General features: G+C 32.0%; 1 protein-coding gene across 1 annotated transcript in view; it reads left to right on the top strand.

Moving 5' to 3' along the window:
* LOC143225183 (dynein axonemal heavy chain 8-like) overlaps positions 1-25127 on the top strand; it is a 224214-nt gene that overhangs the window by 37164 nt on the left and 161923 nt on the right. Inside the window, exons 14-21 of the mRNA XM_076454151.1 lie at positions 6132-6304; positions 6740-6918; positions 10726-10913; positions 12502-12588; positions 13015-13122; positions 13926-14060; positions 14674-14835; positions 19790-20036. Of these exons, the coding sequence (XP_076310266.1) occupies positions 6132-6304; positions 6740-6918; positions 10726-10913; positions 12502-12588; positions 13015-13122; positions 13926-14060; positions 14674-14835; positions 19790-20036 (1279 nt within the window). The remainder of the gene's footprint in view (positions 1-6131; positions 6305-6739; positions 6919-10725; positions 10914-12501; positions 12589-13014; positions 13123-13925; positions 14061-14673; positions 14836-19789; positions 20037-25127) is intronic.

Raw genomic sequence — 25127 nt, 5'->3', positions numbered from 1 at the left:
GAATCTCATGGACCTCCTCTTCACCTCTACTGTTTGTGGTGTCATTAAACTTTGATTCTTACTACAGCATCAGACCTGGGGTTTTGTCTTCCTACCTCAGTGGGCTATGTTCTACCAAAATTGATGGCTTGCCATTGTTCTCTCTAGCCTTTATATCACTGAACTTTTACATCAAAAATTGCCTTCCTTCATTGAAGAGCCTTATTGCATTGAACTATGGCAACCAATATTTTGAGCAATATTGTTGCCACCCAAGTGCATTTGAATGACTGTATGTTATGTTGAAATTTCCTTAACTGTTTTTTGCACTTAGAAGACACGTTTACATCATGGCACTCAATAATTGCAGGTTTTATTAGTGGCCTATGTATTACAATTGTTTTAATACTTTTTATGCAAATTGACCATCTAGTCTCTGAAAGATTGTGTAATGAGCATCTGATATTTGCTTGTAGTATCACCCATCATTCAGGATTTTGAATAAAATAATTGTAGATTGTTTGTGTGATTCTAAAAGATATTGTGATCACATAATTATAGTGTTCAACACCATTTGACTACACAAATTGAAAGTATTAGCTCCACAAGTTGAAAACTTGGCAATAAGTAGTAATGACTTAACACTCCTACGAAAAGTGGGGCCTAATAGGCCCCAGAGCAACTTGAAAGGTTATTAATATTAGGCTAATAATTTTGTATTTAAATGAAATTGCCATTTAAATCCATTAATGAATAGATTAACGAGATTCCCACTGTCCCTATCTACTATCTAGCGAAACCACAGCCAGGGGAACGGGCTTGGAGAAATCAGGACTAGAAACGTCTTTTTGTAGGAGTGTTAAGCACCTTCATACTTGGCACTGTTGCCAGCCACATTTGAAGTATTGTCATACCCCTGAATCTTACAGTATTGTACATGGATATTCTAAGTTAATTATAATGAAGTTAGCCATCTCATCCCGGTTTTTTACTACTTAGGGAGATAGTATTTCTGTTCTGTGTCAGAATAATCAGGTATAGCATTGACTATCATTGAAAAATATTTAGTTTTCATCTTTCTGATAGTATTTCTTAAAATACCATTGTGTTGTGTGTCTGGATAAAATCATTCTGACAGTCTGAAGATAGATAATGGGCTTGAAGTTCTTTACCACTCTCTTGAGATTGCCTCACTCTAGCAATATTATTCTGAAGACCTAGATTAGATTTGGCAAGCACTTCACTTATTCCAAGAAAATTACCACTATAGCTGTTTATATTTTTGAGATGAAACTGAAATACATATTAGCTTCATTTCCCCTCATAAATATGCTTATGATATTAACATTCCACTATCCTTGAGCTAACATCCCTACCTAAAAATCATGCATTTGCTGAGAATTGAGCTAATGCTTGATGGCATCATCTTGTGATGATAGCACTTTATCAGTAGGAGAATGAAAAAACCTCCTTAACCTTTCTCTTTAAATAACTTCACTCTTTTCCTTTGTCTAGCTTGCTTTTGGAAATTCTGCCTTCCCTGTTCTATCCACTCATTTTGACCTTACAAACTGATATTTCCACCAATGCAAGTTGCAGAAACTGGGGGGACCTTTTTGAAAATCCATTATCCTTGATTTTGTGCTTTCCTTCTGTTTTTCCTCAAGTTTTTGTTTTGGCAACTCATCCATGCCCAGTCCCCAAACAGAATTCTGTTCCTTCATTGATACTTTTCTTTTGGGCTAAGAGGGCATCTATGAATTACTACACATTTGAAGGTGTAGGCTCTAGCCCAGCATTCACTTCTACATCCTACTTTTCTTACTATCTGTTGGGCATTTCCCATTTATCTCTCTTCTCATGGATCAGTTGAGCATGATCTGCTCTGACACTTCCATTATCATTTCTTATATTAACCATTCCAGGACTCTGTTTCTACATATTGGATCAGCTATTTTGGACTTATTCAAGTTTATTTAATGGCTAGTCATATGCCTGGAGATCTAACCATAGTAATTGTTTGCCTATCTTGACAAAAGGGATTCAAACCAAGTAATGGTCTATTCACTGTTAGGGTTTTTAGTGGGCTTGATCTCCATTGGGCATACCTCTTATTGATGTCTTTGCCACTCTCAGTTATCATACCCCTCTCCTGGTTTTCAGCTCCTTTTGCTGTATCAGCCAATGCTTTCAGCCACAACTGGTTTCACCTTTTCTGTATGCTTGTCCTTCTCTTTATATTATAAGTTTGATACTCAACACACCTTTTCTGGTCCTGTGAGTGGTGCTGCTTTGGTCAGCACACACTTCTTTTTCTTTGCTTCATCAACTGGCATTCAGACCCCATATACCTCTGCCCCATTCCCATTGCCTCTGATAAACCACGAAAATGACATGTGGCCCAAAAAAATCTGTTTCCAGACTTTAGATCTTCAATAGTAGGTCCATAAACAACACATTCATTTTGTTGCATGTTATATGCTAGGTGCTTTCAGTCCAGTTGCATATCATCTTTCATGCCTCCCACAGAGTGATCATTCAATCCATTCATTTTTGGGACCTTTGCCTTTAAGGAAGTTCTACCCAACTGAATGCATTTGTCATGAGTCTCAATGCACAGTTGCCTCTCTTTTGGTTACTTGTATCTCATCTGCAAGCTCTGGTTGACAATGCCTTCAGTGAGGATTGGTCTCACACATACTTTTATATGTACCCTTTTGTCAGATTGCTTCATTGGTTATTTCTCTTGTACACTCCACTCCTTGTTGGGTCTTCCTGATTGCACTCTGTTGACCAGCACAACCTTGGTTTCTGAGGCTCCAGTGTCTACTCCTCTTGCCACCTGTCCCTCTTCCTGTGTTTCCATCACTTCTGTGTGAACATCAATCCCCTGCTCTACATCCCACTTTCCCCATCCTTCATCTTCATGCTTGGTTTCTGTCTGGTTCTTAGTGAGAAGATCTGGCTTCACATTTAAAGTTGCCTCTTTGTTAGCTCCTTCCATTTGTCCATCTTTCATAAAAGTGTACCAGTGCAAGTGGAAGGTCTTCCATTGTTAGTCAACTAGCAGGGAATTTCCTGATAACTAGCCTTCTGTGGCATGGATGGCGGAATTTCTCACCTGGCCCTTCAACAATGGGTCTTTTTTACTTTTTGGTTTTCAGGTACCCCTTTCCCATACCTGTCAGTTACCTTTCCCACTCATCATGAATGTATTACTTTTCCTATTCTCACTCTTCTTATCCATAATTTCTGGATTCAGAGGCTTCTTAGGTGTCATTTTCTTTTCTGGATTGGGTCATTACTGTGCTTCTCCATGTTCTGACTTTACCTCTGTTTGAACAACTCACCTCACGCTCCTTGTTTTATTTGTCCCTTACAACATATTTCCTTCTTCTCTTGGCCTGCAGACATCATTTGTCTGATTTCTTTCCTATTGACATTTCACATACCTTTTATCACCACAGTTATCTTCTCCTCTCTTCCCAAGTCTGTGGAAGCTCAGGCCTTTTCTCCTATTTTCTTCCTTCTATCTCTCATTTTTAACCTTGTCTAGACCCTGATGGACATTGTGTTCATTCAGAGACCTCATATGTGATATTGCATGAACATCTAACCTGCAGGGTACACATGCAACACTCAAAGCTTACGGCATAAGTTAAGAAAAAGTTTACATTAAGAAGGCAGCACTGAACAATAATACTAAAATTTGTGTGCAGAGGTAAGTACCTATTGGAAATATACACTACATGGCCAAAAGTATGTGAACACCCGACCATCACACCCATATGTGCTTGTTGAACATCTCATTCTAAAACATCAGCATTAATATGAAGTTAATCCCCCCTTTACTGCTATAACAGCCTTCACTTTTCTGGGAAGGCTTTTCACTAGCTTTTGAACATGGCTGTGGGAATTTGCTCCTATCCAGCCACAGGAGCATTAGTGAGGTCAGGCACTAATGTTGGGCAAGAAGGCATGGCTTGCAGTTGGCTTTCCAATTCATCCCAAAGGTGTTCGATGAGGTTTAGGTCAGGGCTCTGTGCAGGCCGATCAAGTTCTTCCAAACCAACCTCAGCAAACCATGTCTTGATGGACCTCGCTTTGTGCACGGGGACATTGTCATGCTGAAACAAAAACGGACCTTCCCCAAACTGTTGGCATAAAGTTAGAAGCACACAATTCTCTAGAATGTAACTGTATGCCGTAGCATTAAAATTTCCCTTCACTTGAACTAAAGAGCCTGGCCCAAACCATAAAAAACAGCTCCAGACTATTATTCGTCCTCCACAAACCTTTACAGTTGACACTATGAATTCAGGGAGGTAGCGTTCTCCTGGCATTTGCCAAACCTAACTGACTGCCAGATAGTGAAGTGCGATTCACACTCCAGAGAATGCATTTCCACTGCTTCAGAGTCCAATGGTGGTGTGTTTTACACCACCCCAGCCAATGTTTGGCATTGCGTATGGTGATGTTAGGCTTGTGTGCAGCTGCTCGGCTACAGAAACCCATTTTGTGAAGCTTCTGATGAACAGTTTTTGTGCTGACGTTGCTTCCAGAAGCAGTTTGGAACTCGGTAATGAGTGTTGCAATTATGGACAAACAATGTTTATGCACTACATGCTTCAGCACTTGGCAGTCCCATTCTGTGAGCTTGTGTGGCCTCCTGCTTTGTGGCTGAGCTGTTGTTACTCCTAATAATTTACAATAACAGCACTTACAATTGACCAGAGCAGTTCTAATAGGGCAGAAATTTGACGAACTGACTTGTTGGAAAGGTGGCATCTTATGACAGTGCCACATTGAAAGTCACTGAGCTTTTCATTACAATCCATTCTACTGCCAATGTATGTCTATGGTAATTACATGGCTGTATGCTTGATGTTATGCACCTGTTAGCAATGGTTGTGGCTAAAATAGCTGAACCCACTAATTAGAAGGGGTTTCCACATACTTTTTGATCATGTAGTGTACTTTCAGTATAGGAAATTTTAACTTTTGATTTGTTATTAACTGTTAATACACAATAGTTCACCACTTTTAAATCCTAAAAATACTTGTGAAATAAATTGAATAAAATATGTTTGCTTCTTATATGTTTTTACTCTGTGCATACCACAGACAACCAACAGTCCCTGTAATTTTCTATAACAACTCTCACCTCCCAGAAAAATGCTTGCATTACAGTGCTTGAAAAAATGCCCATTTTTGTCAATGAGCTCTGTACTTTTAGAATTCTCTGCACAGTTTTACTTAATGTTACAAGTCAGGATAAATAACTAACTAAACACTTTGGGTAAAATTAGTAAACATCAAAATTTTTATGTAAATTAAATATGGACCCCAGCAAAAATTAATGTAATTAAATGCAGTATGAATGGTACTTTCATTTGTATTTTTATGTGACTTGTATGTTACTAGGTACCCTAAAACCAGTAAAATCATGGCTCACAAAAATTTGACACATAAGTTCTTCAGGGAAATTTGTTTTAAATTTTAATAAGGTTCATATATATATATCAATTAGCTATGTCAGCTGTTCTTTCAAAGCAGCTATAAATTCCACTGAATTGTATACATCGATTTAGGAGATAATCATTACTACCTGCATTAGTAACTTGAGAATTCTGTAAAAGTGTCATTTATTTAGCTCTCTTACCCACTTTTTTTATTATTCCATATCCAGTACATAATTTTTCAAGTTAAATTTCTTGTGTTTCTCTGCTCTTTCCAAGAATACATCTTTTAACTTTGTAACCTATTGATTTTTCTTTCCAACATTCAATAATAATAAACAGGAAAAGAATAGTTTATAAGCATAAGAAAGAGTTTTATTAATGGTGGAACGTAATACAAGTTTTGATGTTTCATCATCAAAGAAATTGTTCCATATGTTTATAAATTGTAGTTTGCCCACCTATTAGTATATTAGTTTTGTGCTTTGTTACTTAGGTTTCAACACTGATTGTGTTTCATTTTCAGGCTTTCTCTCAAAAAGTAATAGAAGGTCTGTCACATGTTTCTATGTGAAGTATTAAATGATTAAGAAAAATATTATCCTCCAAGAAAGTCTCAGAAATTTTGTGAGTGTGATTACCAATTTTATTTTTCTAAAATAAGAGTTTTTAAAGTCATTTTGATACTCTTAGGTCAAAAAGCATATTCGAATCTCAAGTGACTTTGAATGGTTGAAACAAGCTAGATTTTACTTCAGTATGGACACTGACCAGTGTATTGTTCAAATAACAAATGTTTCTTTCATCTATCAGAATGAATTTTTAGGATGCACTGATCGATTGGTGATTACACCACTGACAGACAGGTAATTTCAAAGAATATTGGATTTATTTTTACTGTTTTTATGACAACATATTAATACTTATTAACTCTCTCCATCAGCTCTTCTGAATGAGGAGTATATGTATCACTGAACAGTATAAATTCTGTAATCACTTTAAGATTTTTAATTGTATCACGACATTTGAAAGGAAATTGTATGGTAATTTAAAAGAAAGAAATATTTTTACAGTGATATATAAATATATAAAGTAACAGTCTGCAGTTGTTTAAACATTCAAGAGTGCAAGCAGATTTACTTGCTTCTTATAATTTAAATGATGGTTAAAGTACAAATACATGAGGAAAATAACTTTTTGTGGTGTTTTAGTTGTATTTCAATTCTTTTGCAGTTATTATTTGCAAGAAAATTTAGATAAAAAATATCTTGCATACATTTTAAGTGAATTACTATATGTAGGTGCTATATCACTCTTGCTCAGGCCCTGGGCATGAGCATGGGTGGTGCTCCTGCTGGTCCTGCTGGAACTGGAAAAACAGAGACCATCAAAGATATGGGAAAAGCACTTGGAAAGTATGTGGTTGTGTTCAACTGTTCTGATCAGATGGATTTCAGAGGATTAGGAAGGATATACAAAGGTAAGTAATCTGCTATGATAAAAACTAATTAAGCCTATTCTTTTTGACAATTTGTTGTTATTTTTTTCACATTGTATCTTTCTGATGCTACAGAAGGAAAGTATGATTATATTATAACAACTGTCTTAATATCCATTCAGAAGCAAACACAATATAATACACAACTAAAAATAGAAGTTTTAAAATAACAAAATGCACAGTTAAACAAAAAGTAAGATTCTTATATAATATATGCTTACAGTTATGTGCAAAGAGTATTAAAACGGCAGGGATCATTAAAAAAAAGGGCACTTCCAAGCACTGTAAGGCAAGTATTTCAGATGGATGTGTGTGTGTTAGAGGAGACAATGGGGACTGTGAGTTGCCTCTGGAACATATAGTATAAAAATTTGTTTCATACAAACAGATCTTCAGTTGTTTTTATAAGTGTAATTATTATTTAAAACTAAACAGTATTTTTTTGCATATTAACACTTAATAGAATCTCTATAAATATAACAGCACTGTCAAGTGTCTTTTGTATGTCCATGTAACTACTTCACTGGGTGTTGATAGATCTTCACCAAAATTGATATGAATATCAATTATGTCCATGTGGAGATATGTACCTATTTTTAATTTTGCTTTTTTATTGCCTTTTTGAATTTTTCACCACTATCTCACTTGTATATGGATCTTCATTAAATATGGTGTGGAGGCTCATTGTGTCTATAAAAGATATATACAGATTTTCAGTTCTGAAAATTTTACAGACATTTTTAATACTGCTTTTCACTCTATTGATGGATCTTCATCAGATTTGACATGAAGGTTTGTTGGATTTGTGTAGAAAAATATGCAAGTTGGCAGCTTCATATTTTGTTTTTTAGCAGTTTTTGAGGATATTTTTGCATTTTTACAAGTGCATATAAAACAAGAAACTCTTAATGTTGTAAAGTAACTAACCTTTCATTAATCACGAATTTGCATAACTTCCATACAGCTAGTGTTAAAATATTTTTTTCAGTTTAAAGCCTTACAAGGCTGTGTGTTCCATTTGTTTTAAAACTGAATTTTTCCCCCTAATAACTCATAACAAGCAAGATGTGGAATCAAGTGTATCTTTTCATAGTTGTTAAAAAATGTTATTACAAAAGGAAAAGGTCACTTTTAAGGCATAAAGGCAGGAAGGCAAGAGCTATAGCTCTTGTCATCTTTAGCACATTACTGTATGTGTAATATTTTGACCGAGATGACATGCTGAAAGTTTTCATAGAATTGTAATTGCATTTGTTTACATAGTATTAGCAAAATATATTGTGCTATAAATTTTAAACATAAGTAAATTTATTACATGTAATAAAGGAATTATTTTTGCTTGTAACGTATTTGTAAGGGCAAATTAAAATAATTGATGCTTCTGAGGCAACATAGCTTATTCATTTATAATCTACTTAGAATGTAACTAATGTTTGAATTGGTACATCGTATGTATATATACACCCCATTGTTAACTCTTATTCATCAGGTCCTTTTAATACTGATATGTTCACTGGGATGCTGAATTTATGGGGCATCTACTATTTTTACTCACATTAATGAATAAAGTAGATCTTTCAACTGGGCATATTTGTCTCTTTTAAATGAAGAACATGATTTGTCTGTTAGTTCTAATTCTCAAAAGGTTCTGCTTTGCTTATGTCACTTTATTCTCAAGTATCCATTACAGATCTTCCTGTGATACTTACGTTTTTATTTTCTTTAAACAAAAATGGGTTTAAAAGGCTTTTAAAATCTTATACATTTGTAGGTAAGCCTATATTTTTAATCAAGATCATTATTTTGGAATCTTTTATGCAGTAGTTTTGATATTGTCTAATTATCCATGAAAGTATGATAATTTTGCATTATATTTTATGTATATAAATAGTATAGACGTCATTTTCAATATTATGAAGACTTACGTGCAAAATAATGGATCTCTACATGGAAATTTTACAGATTGGTATATAAATACACACATTTATTGTTAGTCAAGTATGAATTATTTATATATATATATATATTAAACTATATATTTTGGTTTATGAAATTACAATTTTCTCTGTAATGCTAGTAATAGAACCTTTAAAAAAAATTAATATTTGTACTATTGATTCATTACCCTGTACTTATTGGACATTTTTTTGACCCAATTTTTTACCTACAAATTTTGGACAAGGATGTTTCTGGTCTTGTAAAGTAAGGAGCTGTTGAAATTGTTCACCATTTATCTCATTGTTTTTAGTCGAGAAAAAATAAGGAGATTGGAAACCTGTGATAAATCTATCCAATCTTATCATTTTCTTAGTTCTTGTCATCAAGATGTAAGTTTACTCACTTATTTTCTATTTTGTCTGTCTTTGGCTTCTTATGTTTTCTGTCAAACAGTCACAGATGGTCATTTGTATTAATTCAATATCAACTTCTACATGGATCATTAGGTGTTTTATTTTTATCTTGGTTGTCTACTTTGTTTGTTATATTTCATGAGTGGATCATTCACAACACTAAATCCTAGTTATTATGTCACCTAAGTATTTGGTCTACATGGGGTTTTAGTCAAACAAAGTTTCATGGGTTGATCATTCACAATACCAAATCCTAGTTATTATGTCACCTAAGTATTTGGTCTACATGGGGTTTTTAGTGGTAACAAAGTTCAAGGGATACTTCAGCCATCTTTTATAGTACTCCAGGACTTGAAGTTTAATTTCAAAACTTCTCTCTTCTACATTTACTACTATAGACGTAGTTTCTACTTTAGAGGTGATTGCCTTATTTCATGAAGCTCTTCCCTTGTGTGACACTTGCATGTGATACTTTTAGTGGAATTTTCAAGGTGTAATGAAAATTATGTTGAATACTACCTCCCAAAATTCTTTAGTTCTTCCCACAAAGTGAGCTCTTTACCCTTTATTTTTCAGTAGTTATATTAATGGCTTGCTCACCCATTAATCAGTATCCACTCAATTTTTATGGATGCCTAGTATCATAACTGGGAGAACCTCTTTGTTTATACTTATCTTCCTCTCAGTTTTCCTTCATTGGTACAAGCCAAGACAAGTTTCCTGAAGTAGCTGGTTTTCCTCATCACTCCACCTGGGCCTGCCCTACCATGGATTCACCTGTTATGTCATCTTTCTTATGAGTAGGTAATTTTATTACCACCATGAAAACATAGTGATTGCACACTTCATATGATTTGTTCCCCAACAATGATATATGTAGCTTTATGACTGGCTGTCATTCAGTCATTTGTGAAAAAATTGGATTATCTCGTGGTTTGTTGGAATGTTAGCCTAGTCTTGTTGATGTTTCCCACTCACTTTCTATCAGTCTTGTTGGGTTATCTTCCACAGGTGGTGCATTTAACTTAAATATGTTGTCTTTCACTACAACTGCAACATATTCCTTTCTTTTCAAGTACGTGTTTGATGATTGTGGATTATCAGCATTTTTAACTGAAAGGTTTTAATTTGCATCTTATACTTCTGTATGCACAAACTTAATTTTGTTGTAGATTATTACAGTATTTTATTGTTTAAATTTCCTTACAGTGCTGGAAGAAGGTGAATTGTGGAGGTAAAACAATTGCCAGTAAGGAGACTATGTACTTATCAGACCAAGTTTGTATATTGCCACTCCTCTGTAGTTCAGATCTTTCCAAATGAAGGAGTGATGCATTTTATTTTAAGATTTAGGAAATACCCTTAAATAATTTTATGGCACATGATAAATAACAATAAAAAACACTTAAAATTACATTATCTTATGATATTAATATAGGTCTTGCTCAGTCAGGCTCTTGGGGTTGTTTTGATGAATTCAACCGCATTGAACTTCCAGTGCTGTCTGTTGCTGCCCAGCAGATTAATATTGTTCTCTCTGCAAAAAAAGAAAGAAAAGAACGCTTTATTTTCTCTGATGGTGATGAAGTGGTCTTAAATCCAGAATTTGGAATTTTCATTACAATGGTGATTATTATATAGGAAAAATAACTCCTTTCTATAAAGAAGTTATGATACAGAAATAACTTTAATTATATATATATATATACATAATGTTGTAACTTTCCCTGTAAATGTCTTCTAATTTCACATTAATATGTGTACAAGTGACATTTTGAATAAAAATATTCAAATTAAATTGACATATTTTATAAATGTGACTTATATTAGTTTATGGGAAACAAATTCTTGTACATTTTCATGTTCATTATTTTTTTTTCTTCTTAAATTCAGTATTCTTCATAACACTTATTTTATAAAAACATTTCATAACTAATAATTCAAAATTATCTTTACCATATAAAACTTAATTTGAATCGTTTGTCTCATATAGTGTGCATCATTGTTAGTATATAGTTAGTGCTCAATAGTACAGAAACCATTTGATTTTAATGTTTCATCAATCTCGTCAGTGTTTGAAGGTATGGACCAGAATTCTTTACAGTAGGTGTCTGTGATTTGTTGGTAATAAATTTTAACTATAAACAGATAACACACAATCCACTTATTTTAAAATAATATATTCAGAACAAATCAAATGCATGTACAAAAATTATTTTACTATTAGTTATCACAGTTGTATCCAGAGATTTAAATAATTGTCTCTTTCCGTCAAAGTTCACCCAGGTGGATTCAATTAATTTGAAACACCCCTTGACATGACAAATTATTCTCCTTTACTCTGTTATTACATACAAGGCTATGATACTCATTTCAAAATCACCATTTTAACCGTTTGTTACTGTAATTGTATTCAGAACTTTGAACTATGTTATCATAAACCACCCAAGCAGGTTTAGTTACTTTAGGATACCCTTTGACAAAACAAATTATACTCCTGTACTCTGTTATAACAATAAAAGCAGTGAAACTGACTTTAGAAATTGTTTATTGTGTCTAAACTCAGACATAGTTTAATTTCACTTTCATTTTCCTTTCACTAACTTTTTCTGTTGGTTACCACAGTTGTATCCAGAGCTTTAAAAAATTGTCTATTTTTCATCAAAAGTCTGCACAGACTGGTTCAGTTACTTTAGAACTTAATTAACAATATAAATTATTCTTTTCCACTTTGCTATTGCAATACAATATGTGATAATTTATCTCAGAAATCACTGCTAAACTCACAGTTACTCAATTTAGATCTGTCTAATTTTCTCTCTAACTAACTTGCTTTTCTCCCTTTCAGTAACTTAGCTTTCTTGCTTGGATACATATTAATATCTGACCAGACAGAGACCTAGAACTATTTACACACTATGAGATAGTGTGATGTAACTGTACTCAATGAAACAATTAGAAAATCTTGGAAGGTTCTGGTAACATGACACAATAATATAACAGTCATCCACTAGTCAGCTACACAATGTATGACTTGTACACAATTATATAAACAAATAAAACGCTGCTTCTGAAAGTATTAAATTTAACACTCGCCCTTTGACTATCTAGGTGACAACTCTCATATTAAATTTAAAAGAAACAGTTACATTCATCTAACAGACATTTGGTTTTTAAAATTTTGCTTTTAAAATTTTTTTTTTTGTGCTTACAGAACCCAGGTTATGCAGGTAGACAAGAGCTTCCTGAAAACTTAAAGGTTCAATTCCGAAGCATGGCTATGATGGTTCCTGACAGACAAGTATATTTCACTTATGTGTTCTTTAAATAATACTTCATATTTATGCAAAAGCTAATTATTTAGTAGAAATAAGTTACTCAATAATATAGATTTGGTTACTTAAAATATATTACGTTGAATTTATTTATTTTACTCTGTTTTACTTTTTTATATTTCTATGTAGATAAAACATGCAGAAACAACAAAAATGTAATTTCGCATTTAAAAGACAGAAAGGAAAATGTCAATGATACTAGATGTAAGATTTATGTATCTCAAAATGTAGTTAAGGTCTATAAATTGTTTAAGTTTTAAAATGTATTTTTTATCTAGTTATTACTTTATTATAAAATACTATTGACATTGCTTTTTTTTACTTCTAGTTAAAGAAACATTCTTAACAAAGCGAAAATATTCCATAAAATCAAATCATTTTTACGTTTGTAGATCATCATGAGGGTAAAACTTGCTAGCTGTGGTTTTCAGGAAAATGCTATTTTAGCTCAGAAATTTTCAACTCTTTACAAATTGTGTGAGGAACAACTCACGAAACAGGTATAAATGTTATATATTTAACTAATCACAATTTATTGAAGCTTTCATCATGATAAAATAATGTTTTATTTGTAAGTTTCGTCTTCAGAGAAAAACGTTTAAAAATAATAACTTTTATGTGCTATAATAAATACACTAATTTTGATAAAACTGTTTAGTTCTTTATACATTTTGCAATTGTTTGAGAATAATTTAATTTCAAAAGTAAACTTGTGCTACAGCTAAATCATCTCCTATTTTGATATGTGAAAAGATAATGATACAAATATATTTTTAGATATGTGTAGCAATGTACAAAGAAATAAACTTTACAAAACCCATAAAAATCTTTAAAAATAACTTATCTTTGAAGTAACTGTTACTCAGTGAGGATAATTATGATTTGCTGTTTTCAAATCAAGGAATTGTTATTAAAGCCTGCAAGGAACAATTCTGATTAGGTATTTATTGTATATGACATTCACCTGTGCTGTCAATACTAAAACTATAAAATACTTTGGTAAACAAGTAATAATTAAATTCTATAGATCTTAGAAAAGTGTACAAGTATTATGTTTTCAAAGAAAATTTAAGTTACAGAATTTAACCAAATCTAAGTTGATATTTACAGTGAATTGATATAAAATAAAATTGGTCAGATTGTTACTTTTATTTTTTAAATCTAAAATTTTTAAATTTTGCTTTAAATATGAAAGTCTGCAATACCATTTGTAGTAGCAAGTACAATTCAAAAAAATAGTTAAAAAGTTCTTCTTTCATGTGAAGTTCTGAGCATACCACTAATATTTTTTATTTTCTTGTAGGTGCATTATGATTTTGGACTTCGTAATATATTATCTGTATTGAGAACTTTAGGAGCACAAAAACGATCTCGACCACATGAAAGTGAGTGGATGATTGTAGTGAGAGTCCTTCGAGATATGAATGTATCAAAACTGGTAAGAATTATTTTTTTGTACATAATTTTCGTTTTTTCTTCTGTGTTTATTTTTAAATGTTTTAGTTAATATTTTATATTTTATAAAGAGTGGTTATGCCTCCTAGTGGCATGGCAGTATGTCTATCGACTCGCACTGTTAGAAACTGGGTTTCTATACATGTGGAGGGCAGAGCACAGATAACCCATTGTGTAGCTTTGTAATTAATTCCAAACAAACAAACAAAGAAAACTTTAGATATATAAATACAAACCTAAGAAAATTACATAATTCTTAAATATACAAATACATTTTTGGTATTACATTACAATAACAATGAGAATAATTTAACTTTAATAATTTTTTAATTGATCACTACAGACTTGCAGAAGAGAGTGGTATAAAAGTATTTAAGTAGCGATGTTAATTTTGCAGATAATTTTACATTGACTTTTTTCTTTGAAATTTGTTTTCTTAATGATATTTAAGTTTAGCATTCAAGATATAGAATGATATTAAAGCTGTATCTGTGAAAGTTTGTAAATGGTACAATGTGCCTATTAGATAACAAAGGTTTTTTTTTTTTGTCATGATGTGTTGTAGCTTTAAAACCTTTGTTTGTTTCTTTACATAGGTAGATGATGATGAACCATTGTTCTTAAATCTGATTAGTGACCTGTTTCCTGGCATTGAACTGGATAGTGCGAGTTATCCAGAGTTACAGGCTGCTATTGCATACCATGTAGAAACTACAGGTCTTATTAATCACCCATCATGGAACTTGAAAGTAGTTCAGGTACTCATGTTGCATTGCATTTTTTGTTTTTTTGTAGTTTTTTTTAGGCGTGAATGAAAATATATTTGTTTTTATTTTCAAAAGAAATTAACACATATGCAGTATGTTAAAGCTAGCATCAAGGTATTTGAACTACAATTTTGCTTATTTTTTATAAATTGTTATTATCAAATTTTTAAGTAGACTATTGTTTTCACATTCATCTTGCTTTGTCCATTTTGGATTCAGAATCAGAGGCATATATAACTTCCATTTAAGATCTGTCTTTTGTTTTCCACAAACCACTACCAAAGAGCCTTTTCAATGCAAAAACTTTTAATTTGGGCTGGACAATGAAAGACTAAAGCTCCTCTGAAATGCTGTTATGATAATCCTGTTCTATGACGTAATGGCTAGGTTGTCTATAATAAAGCCTTGATTATCTCAATAAAAATACATCAAGTAATCTCAGACATGCATTAAGGCAAGTTACACTGGACAAGTGATATTCACATGCTGAGTGTTATTGTTAAGCTTCTGTCTTTCCTCAGCTTGTGGTTTTGTTTTTAAGGCTGTTACTGGATCAGAGTAGTGAAGTAGGTGTTTTGGTCAGAGTTCCAGGAATACTTTTAACTACCTCATGAAAATACTGTGACCAGTTCAACAAATTCAGGAAGGTTGGAGTTCAACCTAAAATAAATTCTTAGACATGACAAAACTGTAATCTTTGGTATTAAGCTATAAAGTGCTGATATATATTATATTAAATATTGTTTTATGGACCATATAATCCACCTTTTATACATTTTTAAGGACAATGCCTGAGAATTGTAGTCTGACTAATGAAATTCATTGAACTAACTATCCTGTTTCTTTTTCTGAGTATTCAAAACTAGTAGCTCCAAACATATCTCAAAACATAACTTATTGGAAAAATGACAAAATATGCTTTGTAAACAATTGTAATGATAATAACATAAATATATGTTTTAGAAAGACTAAAGATATTGGTGATATGCACAGCTATAAAGCTACCTTCACTGACTTTGAAAACTGTAAAAATGATTCTTTCACTTTTAAATGAATACAATTTGCCAAAACATATACAGTGTTGGACATATTACTGACAAAAAAATGAATATTCCATGTTAGTTTGTTTTTTAAATATTATGGTATACTACTAATTACATTTTTTTTTCATGTCTTGCCCTTTGAAACAATTGTTTTGACTGTTACTTACTTTTCTAACAATGTACATTTGGAAATTAATTTAACCTCTTCTATGCCTTTCTTTTTACACTGTATGCAACCAGTTAGTCTGATTGTATAGTAAAAGATAAATAGAATGTTACAATGGATGTAGAACAATTGAGAGATGATACAGGAAGGCTTGTGTCTGATGGTTATGAGATTGCTGGGTCATTGAATTTTGCTTTTTGTTTGGGTTTTTCTAACAAATATTCAAGCAGTATTCCATATCTTGAACAGCTGATAGATGGAAACAAAGTCCAGTAAGATGACTGCATTAATTCTGAGCTTGTAAAGTAAACACTGGGAAATTTAAAGAAGGATAAATGTCCTGGGCTAAATGATATTTCAACAAAGGTTTTGAAGGAAATTAAAGATTGGATATATGAGCCACTTACTACAATTTTTGTCAGTCCTTGAATAATTGGCAGATTCCACAAGATAGACAGCTAACTAAGGTATCTCCTCTTTTCAAGGGAGATGATAAAAATTATTCCAGTAATTATAGACTCATTAGTCTTATGTTAGTTATTGGAAAAGATTTGCAAAGTCGAATGGAAAATGCTTTGGAAAGTTATTTAACAAAGTTTAGAATTTTATTGGATAGTAAGCATGGTTTCAATAAAGAAAAATATTGCCTTACAAATATGTTGACATTCTATGAAATGGTTAATTCTTATGTAGATAAGAGCAAAATTGTAGATTTTCAGAAAGCATTTGACAAGACTTGTAAAAAGAAAAAAATATTTCTTTAGGTGTGGTGGATGAGTTAAAATTGGGTAGAATAGTTGCTGGATGGAAGAAAGCAGGGGATTGTTACAAGTGGAGTTCAGTCAAATTATATTTATGTCACAAGTGTGGTAACTCATGGCTCAGTATTAGGACCTTTGCTCTTTTTTGTTTTACACCAGTGACATAGGTGAAAGAATGGTTGATAAACTATTTAAATTTGTAGATGATATTAAAGTGTTGAGTGTTGTTAGTTGTGAAGAAGATGCTGCTGATTTACAAGAGGACCTAAATCATTCAGTGAGTTTGGCAAATGGGTTTTTATTATACTAAATGCAAGATTATGTATGTGGGTTATTATAATTTGAATTATGAGTATAATTTGGATGGGAATAACCTTAACAGTGTCATGAACGAAAGGAGTCGTGGTGTAATAATTGATCATTCTCCAAAATCATCCAAGCAGTATGCTGTTGCTAGTGGTAGGATAAATAGGATTTTAGGTTGTATTTACAGAAGTATTGAACCCAAGTCTAAAGAGATTATAATTTCATTGCACAGGTCACTGATTAGACCACACTTGGAATTTTGTGCCAGTCTTGGGCTCCGTGCCTCAGTAAAGACATTGAATTGTTGGAAATGGTTCAGAGAAGGATTGTTAGGATGGTTCCTAGGATGGAGGACTTGTCATGTGAGGAAAGGCTGAAAGATCTCAAATTGTTTTCTCTCAAAAAAGAACAGTTAGGGGGATATGACTGAGTTGTTTAAGGTTGTAAAGAGAACTGATAGTACTGATGCTTCATTTTTTTTCATACTTAACAGTGAGAACAGTAGGACTAGGGAACACAGGTATACATTTTGGCAGGATAGAAGTTATTTTCAGTCAAGACAGTTTTATTTTTCTCTCGGTGTTTGGTCTTTGGAATAGGTCATCTTCAGGTGTTACTGAGGCAGTAAATTTGTTAAAAGTTAGTGTAAGTGAAGTCTTGATAAGTATATGAATGATAAGGGCTCGTTTTATATATGTAAAAAAAATGGCTGGTATGAATAGAGAAAGCACTAGGCAGAGGAGCGAACAATGTTTTGACCTTCTTCGGTCATCGTCAGGTTCATCAAGTGAACAAGGTCGAAACGTTGTTCGCTTCTCTACATAGTGCTTTCTCTACTCATACCAGCCATTTTTTAGATATATATTTTCTCTATAAGTGGGTTTTCTCATCATCACAAGGACTTGCTTTATGATTTTTTAAAAATTTATTTATTAATAGTTTTAATTTAATTTAGAGGACCAGTAGGCCCCTTGATGCCCCTGAATCTTTTGTTATGTGTTAAACACATGCCCAATTATCCAGATAAAAACATATTTTGGACCTTAATGCCAGTAGAGCTTTATAAAAATTATTTTGTGAGTTACTTTCTCAGGTGCATCTTGGCAGTAACGTAAAGGGAAATAATATCTGACACATTATTTAAATATTTTATTTGCTTATAATTTAGAAAATAAAAATTACTTTGACATTATAATAAGGAAAAGAGCACTAATATGGTTGTACAACAAAGAGAAGGTAAGAAGACAGACAGACATTTTGCAGAAAGTGACTGTAATATTATTACTTCCATTAAAAAACTAATGCATTATAAACCTCATTATTGATAAATGTACTATTGTTACAGTAATAAATTACTTAAATAATGTAGTAATGCCATATTTGGAATCATATCTTTATATATATTTTGCAATACTTAATTTTATTGTGAAATGTTTTTAATCTAGACAAAAGTAATTGACAGTATATAAAATAGGTACAGATAGGAATAAGAATAGATAAAATACAAGGTTTTCTGAAAGATAAAAAGTTTTATATTTATTCAGGAGGCTTAAGAGATTATGGAAATAAAGTATGAAAATTTTCAGATGAAGAACAGTATTTTTAATCTTTTAATTGATTAATTGTAACCATATCCTAGTTGCTATCACTTCACTAAGTTTAGATATTCTGCAAAGTCCTCAGTACTGTTCTAGACAAATCCGTATATTATGTATATATGTATATCATAAATATTAAACAAATCTTTCACATAATTACACTTTTTTTAAACCCAATGGATGGATAGACATGACTCTTTCTAAAGGTAAAGTATATAGCTTATACATGTATAACATAAAAAATCAAACAAACAAAAATATTTAAAAATTATGAATTTTAAAATGAAGGAAGGATCTTGCTACAAAAAAAGTTCCGAAAGAAGAATTAAAACCACAATCACTAATTTATAAATTAAGTCTCTTCAACTTTATACACTTAACTGTAGGCAAGATGAATCTGTATTTTAAATGTCTTTTTGTCCTTAATATTGGGTTATTTACCTAATCACAAAATAGAAATGATGGAGAATTGTAATAAATATGCAAAAACTATATCTATTCAGCTGCTTCATGTTAGATGTGTTGTGTTTATCTGAAAATAAACATATCAGTATTTTTCACATATGCTATGACTTTCCTTACCTTTTCCTGATGACGAATATATATTAAAAGACTTAATCTGTTTTTGTTAGCTAATGTCTAAAAAGAATGTATTACTTGCAGCCAATAGATTTTTTGATAGTCTAAAATGAAAGACAAGAAAAACTGTTTAAATGTGTTTTTATATTTGGTGTGAAACTTTATAATCAGTTATTTTAAGCTATTTTGATTTTCTTTTAGTTAGAGTCACAGCATTTTGCCTTTATTGAATGTTTTATACTCTGTGTAAAAATGATCTTCTTTTATTATTAATTTTTTTATTCCTTTTAGGTGCATAAAAGGTGAAACATAAACAGTGTTAAGTGTTTTTACAATTAAGACAGATATTAAATCTTAATAAAGACGTTTATTCAAAACAATAAACAAAAGATAATAAAGCTGGTTTAATTTAAAACATAACTAAGAAGTATTTTTTTTATGCATACATGTTTTATTGTACTGACAAACTTTCGACAATCCTCTTGTATTTAGTTGTATGAAACTCAAAAAGTAAGACATGGAATTATGACATTAGGACCAAGTGGTGCTGGAAAAACATGCTGTATTCATATACTAATGAAAGCCATGACTGATTGTGGTGAAATTCACAGGGAAATGAGAATGAATCCTAAAGCTGTGACTGCCTCACAAATGTTTGGTCATTTGGATGTGGCGACAAATGACTGGACAGATGGAATTTTTTCAGCAATGTGGAGAAAAACACTGAAGAGTAAAAAAGGTGATATAATTTTTTTCAATATATAATTCAATCTTACAAATTCTCTTTTTAAGGAACAACATATTAAAAACAGTATCATTTTAATGCATTAGCTATATTAATTTATGAGATACACTGACTGGACATTTTGTTACTATGCCCACGAAATATCTGTTTGGAACTTTTTTGCTATAGTAATTGTCTGGACTGTTCATGGCATATTGACTTCACAAGATGCCTGAAAATATCTTAACTGTTTGTGGGAGGATATAATCATCATAAATAATGAGGTACATATTTTTCATTGTTTACCTTAACAAAGGATTTTCTTTACTATCACATCACCTTTAATAGTTATAACTTTAAGACAACATAAATAGGGTCAATGATCTTATTTCCTTATTTTTTGCTCTATCATTGATAAAAACATGTAAAAAACACTACTGATCATACTTCATCATACCCTTGAAGTCCTTTTTTGTATCTGCATTTTACACTATAAGTATCACTAAAGTTACACATTTTCTTCTCTGCACATGAAATAGGATTTTTTTTTAACTTGTTATTAGTTGCCATATGATAATTGTTGTATTTTCATTTACATGTTATGGCTAGGTGTAATTAAGTGTAACCACATTTCAAGGCATCAGTTGCTTGTCCAACATTTTTTTCTCTGACCTATAACCAGTAAACTGCAACTGTAGTTTTCCTAGTAACAAACATATTCCCTTTAAATTACCATTATTGCTAGACTCTGAATTGGTTTGAACAGCATATCAAAGAAATGGTCTTCTTTACTGACACTTTAGATAGGTGGCACTATTACTATTGTTTTTTGAAAATGAGAGATGTTCACTGTTATTCATTGTTTTGCCAACTTATTATTATGTGACATTACTATGTTTCAAGTAATCACCTAACCTACCATATAATTATTCATAATTTCATAATTGGCTTTAATGAACAGTTTTGAGGGATCAATTTTTTTTTAAATTAATGTAATATTTTGAAGATAACATGACCCATTTAACAATCAGTCATTTAGCTATATATGAGGGAAAGAAAAAACATTATTTCCATTTGTATTAAAAAAAACAAAGAACTACCCATCAATGTTGAAGGGTTTTTTTTTGATGAACAAATGAAATGGATAGAATTTTGTATCACTGTTGCTATTAGAGCTAGAAGATTAAAGAAATTATTCAACATGATTAATTACCAGTGAACACTACTTCAATCATTTAGTTTCATATACTGTATAACGTTGTGTTCTGAACAGATAATAGTCAGTTTCACTCAGAGTACAAGTATCATTTCCGTGAGAAAGTTTAAGAACAACATATTGGGTTGAGGAATAATTCGTGAGCGTTTTTTCAAGTTAAAAAAATATATTCATAAATGAAACGCTTTCGCAAAATATTTCATGTCATTTGGTAGATAATTTTTTGCTCTAATAGATGGTGTGTTTGATTTTCATATGTCTTTAATTTTTGCTTTCATTTTCAGCTCATTAAATGGAATGTCAAGTGGACAAAATCGAGCATTTTCGACACCATCTGCTTTTCGCATTTAATTTCTTGCAATTTCGTTTAAAACAATGCATACTATATACCTAGGTATTACATGAAATAAAGTATCATAATAAATGTTTTGGGTGTAATGTGTTCATGCATTGAAGTATTGTATAGTCTTGCAAGTAATGCTTGAATGAAATTATTTAAAAATGCTCACGAATTATTCCTCAACCTAATAGATGAATTTGTAATGGCTATTATCACATGCTTAGAAAGCCAGAAAACTTGTGAGAGTTTGGAGAAATTGTCTACATTTTGCATGTTATTAGTTTATGTTCTTTGATGCATTAATTAATTCAACAAAAACTCTTTAGTGAATTACTAATATTAGTATAAAAAGTAGGTTTAATTGTCATTGACAGTTGAAAGTAAAAAAAAAAGAAGAGTGGGTAGTACTGTATTTTTTATTTTCATGTTTACTCTTTATTTATTATTATAAAAGTAACTAAAATGTGAAAGTAGGTATCTTTTTAGGATAGTTAAGATTAGATTAGGTAAAATAAGTATTAATAATAATATACTAAATTTTCACAAGGCATGCATGTGAGCAGCTTGTAATATCTCATGAGTAATGTAATTCGATAATGTAACATGGTACAAGTATGCTCTGAGTGAGTTACAGCTTGTAAAGGTAAAGATAGTAGTTAGACATGCTTCAAAAGGCAATAAAACAGTAAAATTTAATAGTAAATAGACTTGTACTGTTACAAGCTTAAATATACTTTGGATAAACAAATGTAGGTTCTTGTTACAATTTGTAGTCATTCTAGAAAAAAATAGTATGATTTAGATTTTTTCGATTTTTCTTTTGATGATCATGAGGTCAGTCAAGGTGATCAATCTCGTTTATAGAGACAAGGTAGAAAAAATAACAGATAGAATATAAAGTTTTACTTTAAAAATCGCTTAAATGTATTTAGGTTTTAGGGATTACACAAAAGAAATTTGAGATTTTTGAAATTATTTTAAATTATTTTTTATTTTAACATGAAAATTACTTTGAACATGGACTATTCAAAGTAAATATTCAGTATATTCAAAGACAAATCTTAATTTTAGTTTACTAAAAGTACTTCACTGAAAAAAGATGATTTTTTTTATATGTGAAAGACTTGTAATGTTAACTGAAGGAAAAAGTTAAATGACCTTTTGGTCATAAATTATTTGGTTGTATCTAAAAGATAGATGAAACAATGTCCATTTGTTTAAAAGAAACTGCCACAAATGTAGAAGTTATCCCTTTTTGATGAACAATTAAATGGATGGAAATTATTTTCTTATCTCTCTGGGCCTGGCATGGCCTAGCACGTTAAGGCATGCGCTTCATAATCTGAGGGTCGCGGGTTCGCGCCCAAGTCGCACCAAAACATGCTCGCCCTCTCAGCCGTGGGAGCGTTATAATTTTATGGTCAATCCCACTATTCGTTGGTAAAAGAGTAGCCCAAGATTTGGCGGTGGGTGGTGATGACTAGTTGCCTTCCCTCTAGTCTTACACTGCTAAATTAGGGACGGCTAGCACAGATAGCCCTCGAGTAGCTTTGTGCAAAATTCCAAAAAACCAAACCAAACTTATCTCTCTAGCTACTTGAACTGGATGGCTACAATGATTCATTGATATAATCAGTTGCCTTGGTAACATGAATTACCATCACAAAAACTGGTTAATTAATCAAAATTATGATTGAATTGGTTAATGTCACAAATAATGAACTAACTGAAATCAGTGTTTCTGACTGTCACTGTGTTCACTTCTACCAACTGTCCAAGGAATCAAAATATTTCTCGTACTATTTTTAATTAATTCAAGTTCGTTCAGCTTAACTGATTAGCACTGTGACTGATGAAAATAATCAGCTAGTCAAAATTACTGATACAGTAATTTATCTCTTTTCCAAAATAACTTTTTCTCGACTTATACTGTCCTTTATTGGTGCAAATGTTTTCTCACCACTAACCCTCATATTCCACTTACCCTCACATATTTTAGCATGACATATCTGAATACTAACATGCAAATAATTATGCAGCAGTTCTCCACCAATAGGAATATAACATTATTGCTGTCATAACTAGAACCCTTTCTGATTTTGGAACTGTTTACCAATTCTCTGTTGACAGTCTTTTTTTTGTATAGACATATTTTTCACTCACAGTTTTGACTGACTTATGCAAAAGTTTTACTTTCTTGTTTGTCAGGCCTTTCAACTTCTTTTCTAAGTCAATTACATTTGTAATTTAACATTTTGCTATTCCTAATGGAGAACTATTAATTTTTTTATTTTATCTCTTCTATCCTGCTTCATATCCAAAATTTTCCACTTGTTGTTTTAGATGTTCACAACTCAAACTGCTGTTGCTCCTGCAGCAGATTTCCTTACCACATAGATGGGGTCAGACTCAAGGTTGTTGACACTTTAAGTGACAACTGCGGTGCGTTTGAGAGTTGATCAGCTTTTTAAAACTTTAAAAACAAACTGTAGACGATTCTGTCATACCTTCTGAAAATTTGATTGTTTGGGAAGAAGAGTTGAACAGCCTTTTTCCCCTCTCCTGAATGTCCCTATCAGTTGCATGTCATTTCATGGTTATTGCCCAGTCCTTCTTTGCATTTTGTACACTTGATTAGCCATTTATGCTTTGTCCTGACCTTTTCTCCTGTTTTCTATGGTTCTAACTCTGCCTTATGTAGGATGAGCCTTTGCCTCAGTATTTCATGTTTCCTCCTTCCTTAAATGTTGGAATTCATGAGAATCTGTGTTTGGAGGAAGTTTGCTTTAACCCCACATACTTTGGAAAAGTTTTTGTTTGATTATCATTTTTACAACTTTCATTATATAGCCTTAGAGCATCTGTAGTTACTTATTGTTTTGTATGGATAGGACCTCAATTTTTTGGTTACATTTTCCCTTGTGGATTCCAGCTTCTTAGGCTTTGGAAACTCACTATCATTTGCCTGTTAGACATAATTTTTGGGGCATCCAACATTTGTAACTATGTTTTCAAGCCAAGATGAGTGGGGACCAGACTCATTTCCTTTCTTGTCACTTGGAGATCCTTTGCTATGTATACATGGGTTCTGAGAGTCATCTCAGAGGGTCTGGTTCTCCAAAGAATCTGTTTAAAACAGAGTTCTTTTGCAGGTGGTTTTAGCCTTATTCTGACTTTTTTGTAATTTGGTTATTACATCCTGAGAAAAGTCTACTTATGCAGTGATTTTTGGATCCTCAATTATTTTCAAGGATTGTGTGCTTCAATGGCATGTCCCAGATTTAAACATGCATACTAATATGTTGCTTCCACAATTTTAGTTTCCTGTTCTTCATTTTTTGGCTGGGAAAGTAGGTGCTCTCTGTTTGGATTATACAGGTTGATAACTGAATGAATGCTTTCCTGTTTGTCTTCCACTCAATGTTATCTTCTGTTAGTGGGTTATAAGTTGGCTAGCTCAAATGTAGTTTCCACTGCCACACCAGCTTATACTGTCATTCCCCTTTCTTTATCTCAGCTTCTCATATATATCAACCCAGTCAAGCAATCA

This window comes from Tachypleus tridentatus, chromosome 9 (assembly GCF_004210375.1).
Source record: "Tachypleus tridentatus isolate NWPU-2018 chromosome 9, ASM421037v1, whole genome shotgun sequence".
NCBI lineage: Eukaryota > Metazoa > Arthropoda > Merostomata > Xiphosura > Limulidae > Tachypleus > Tachypleus tridentatus.
This window is presented reverse-complemented; position numbering and strand designations above follow the sequence as displayed.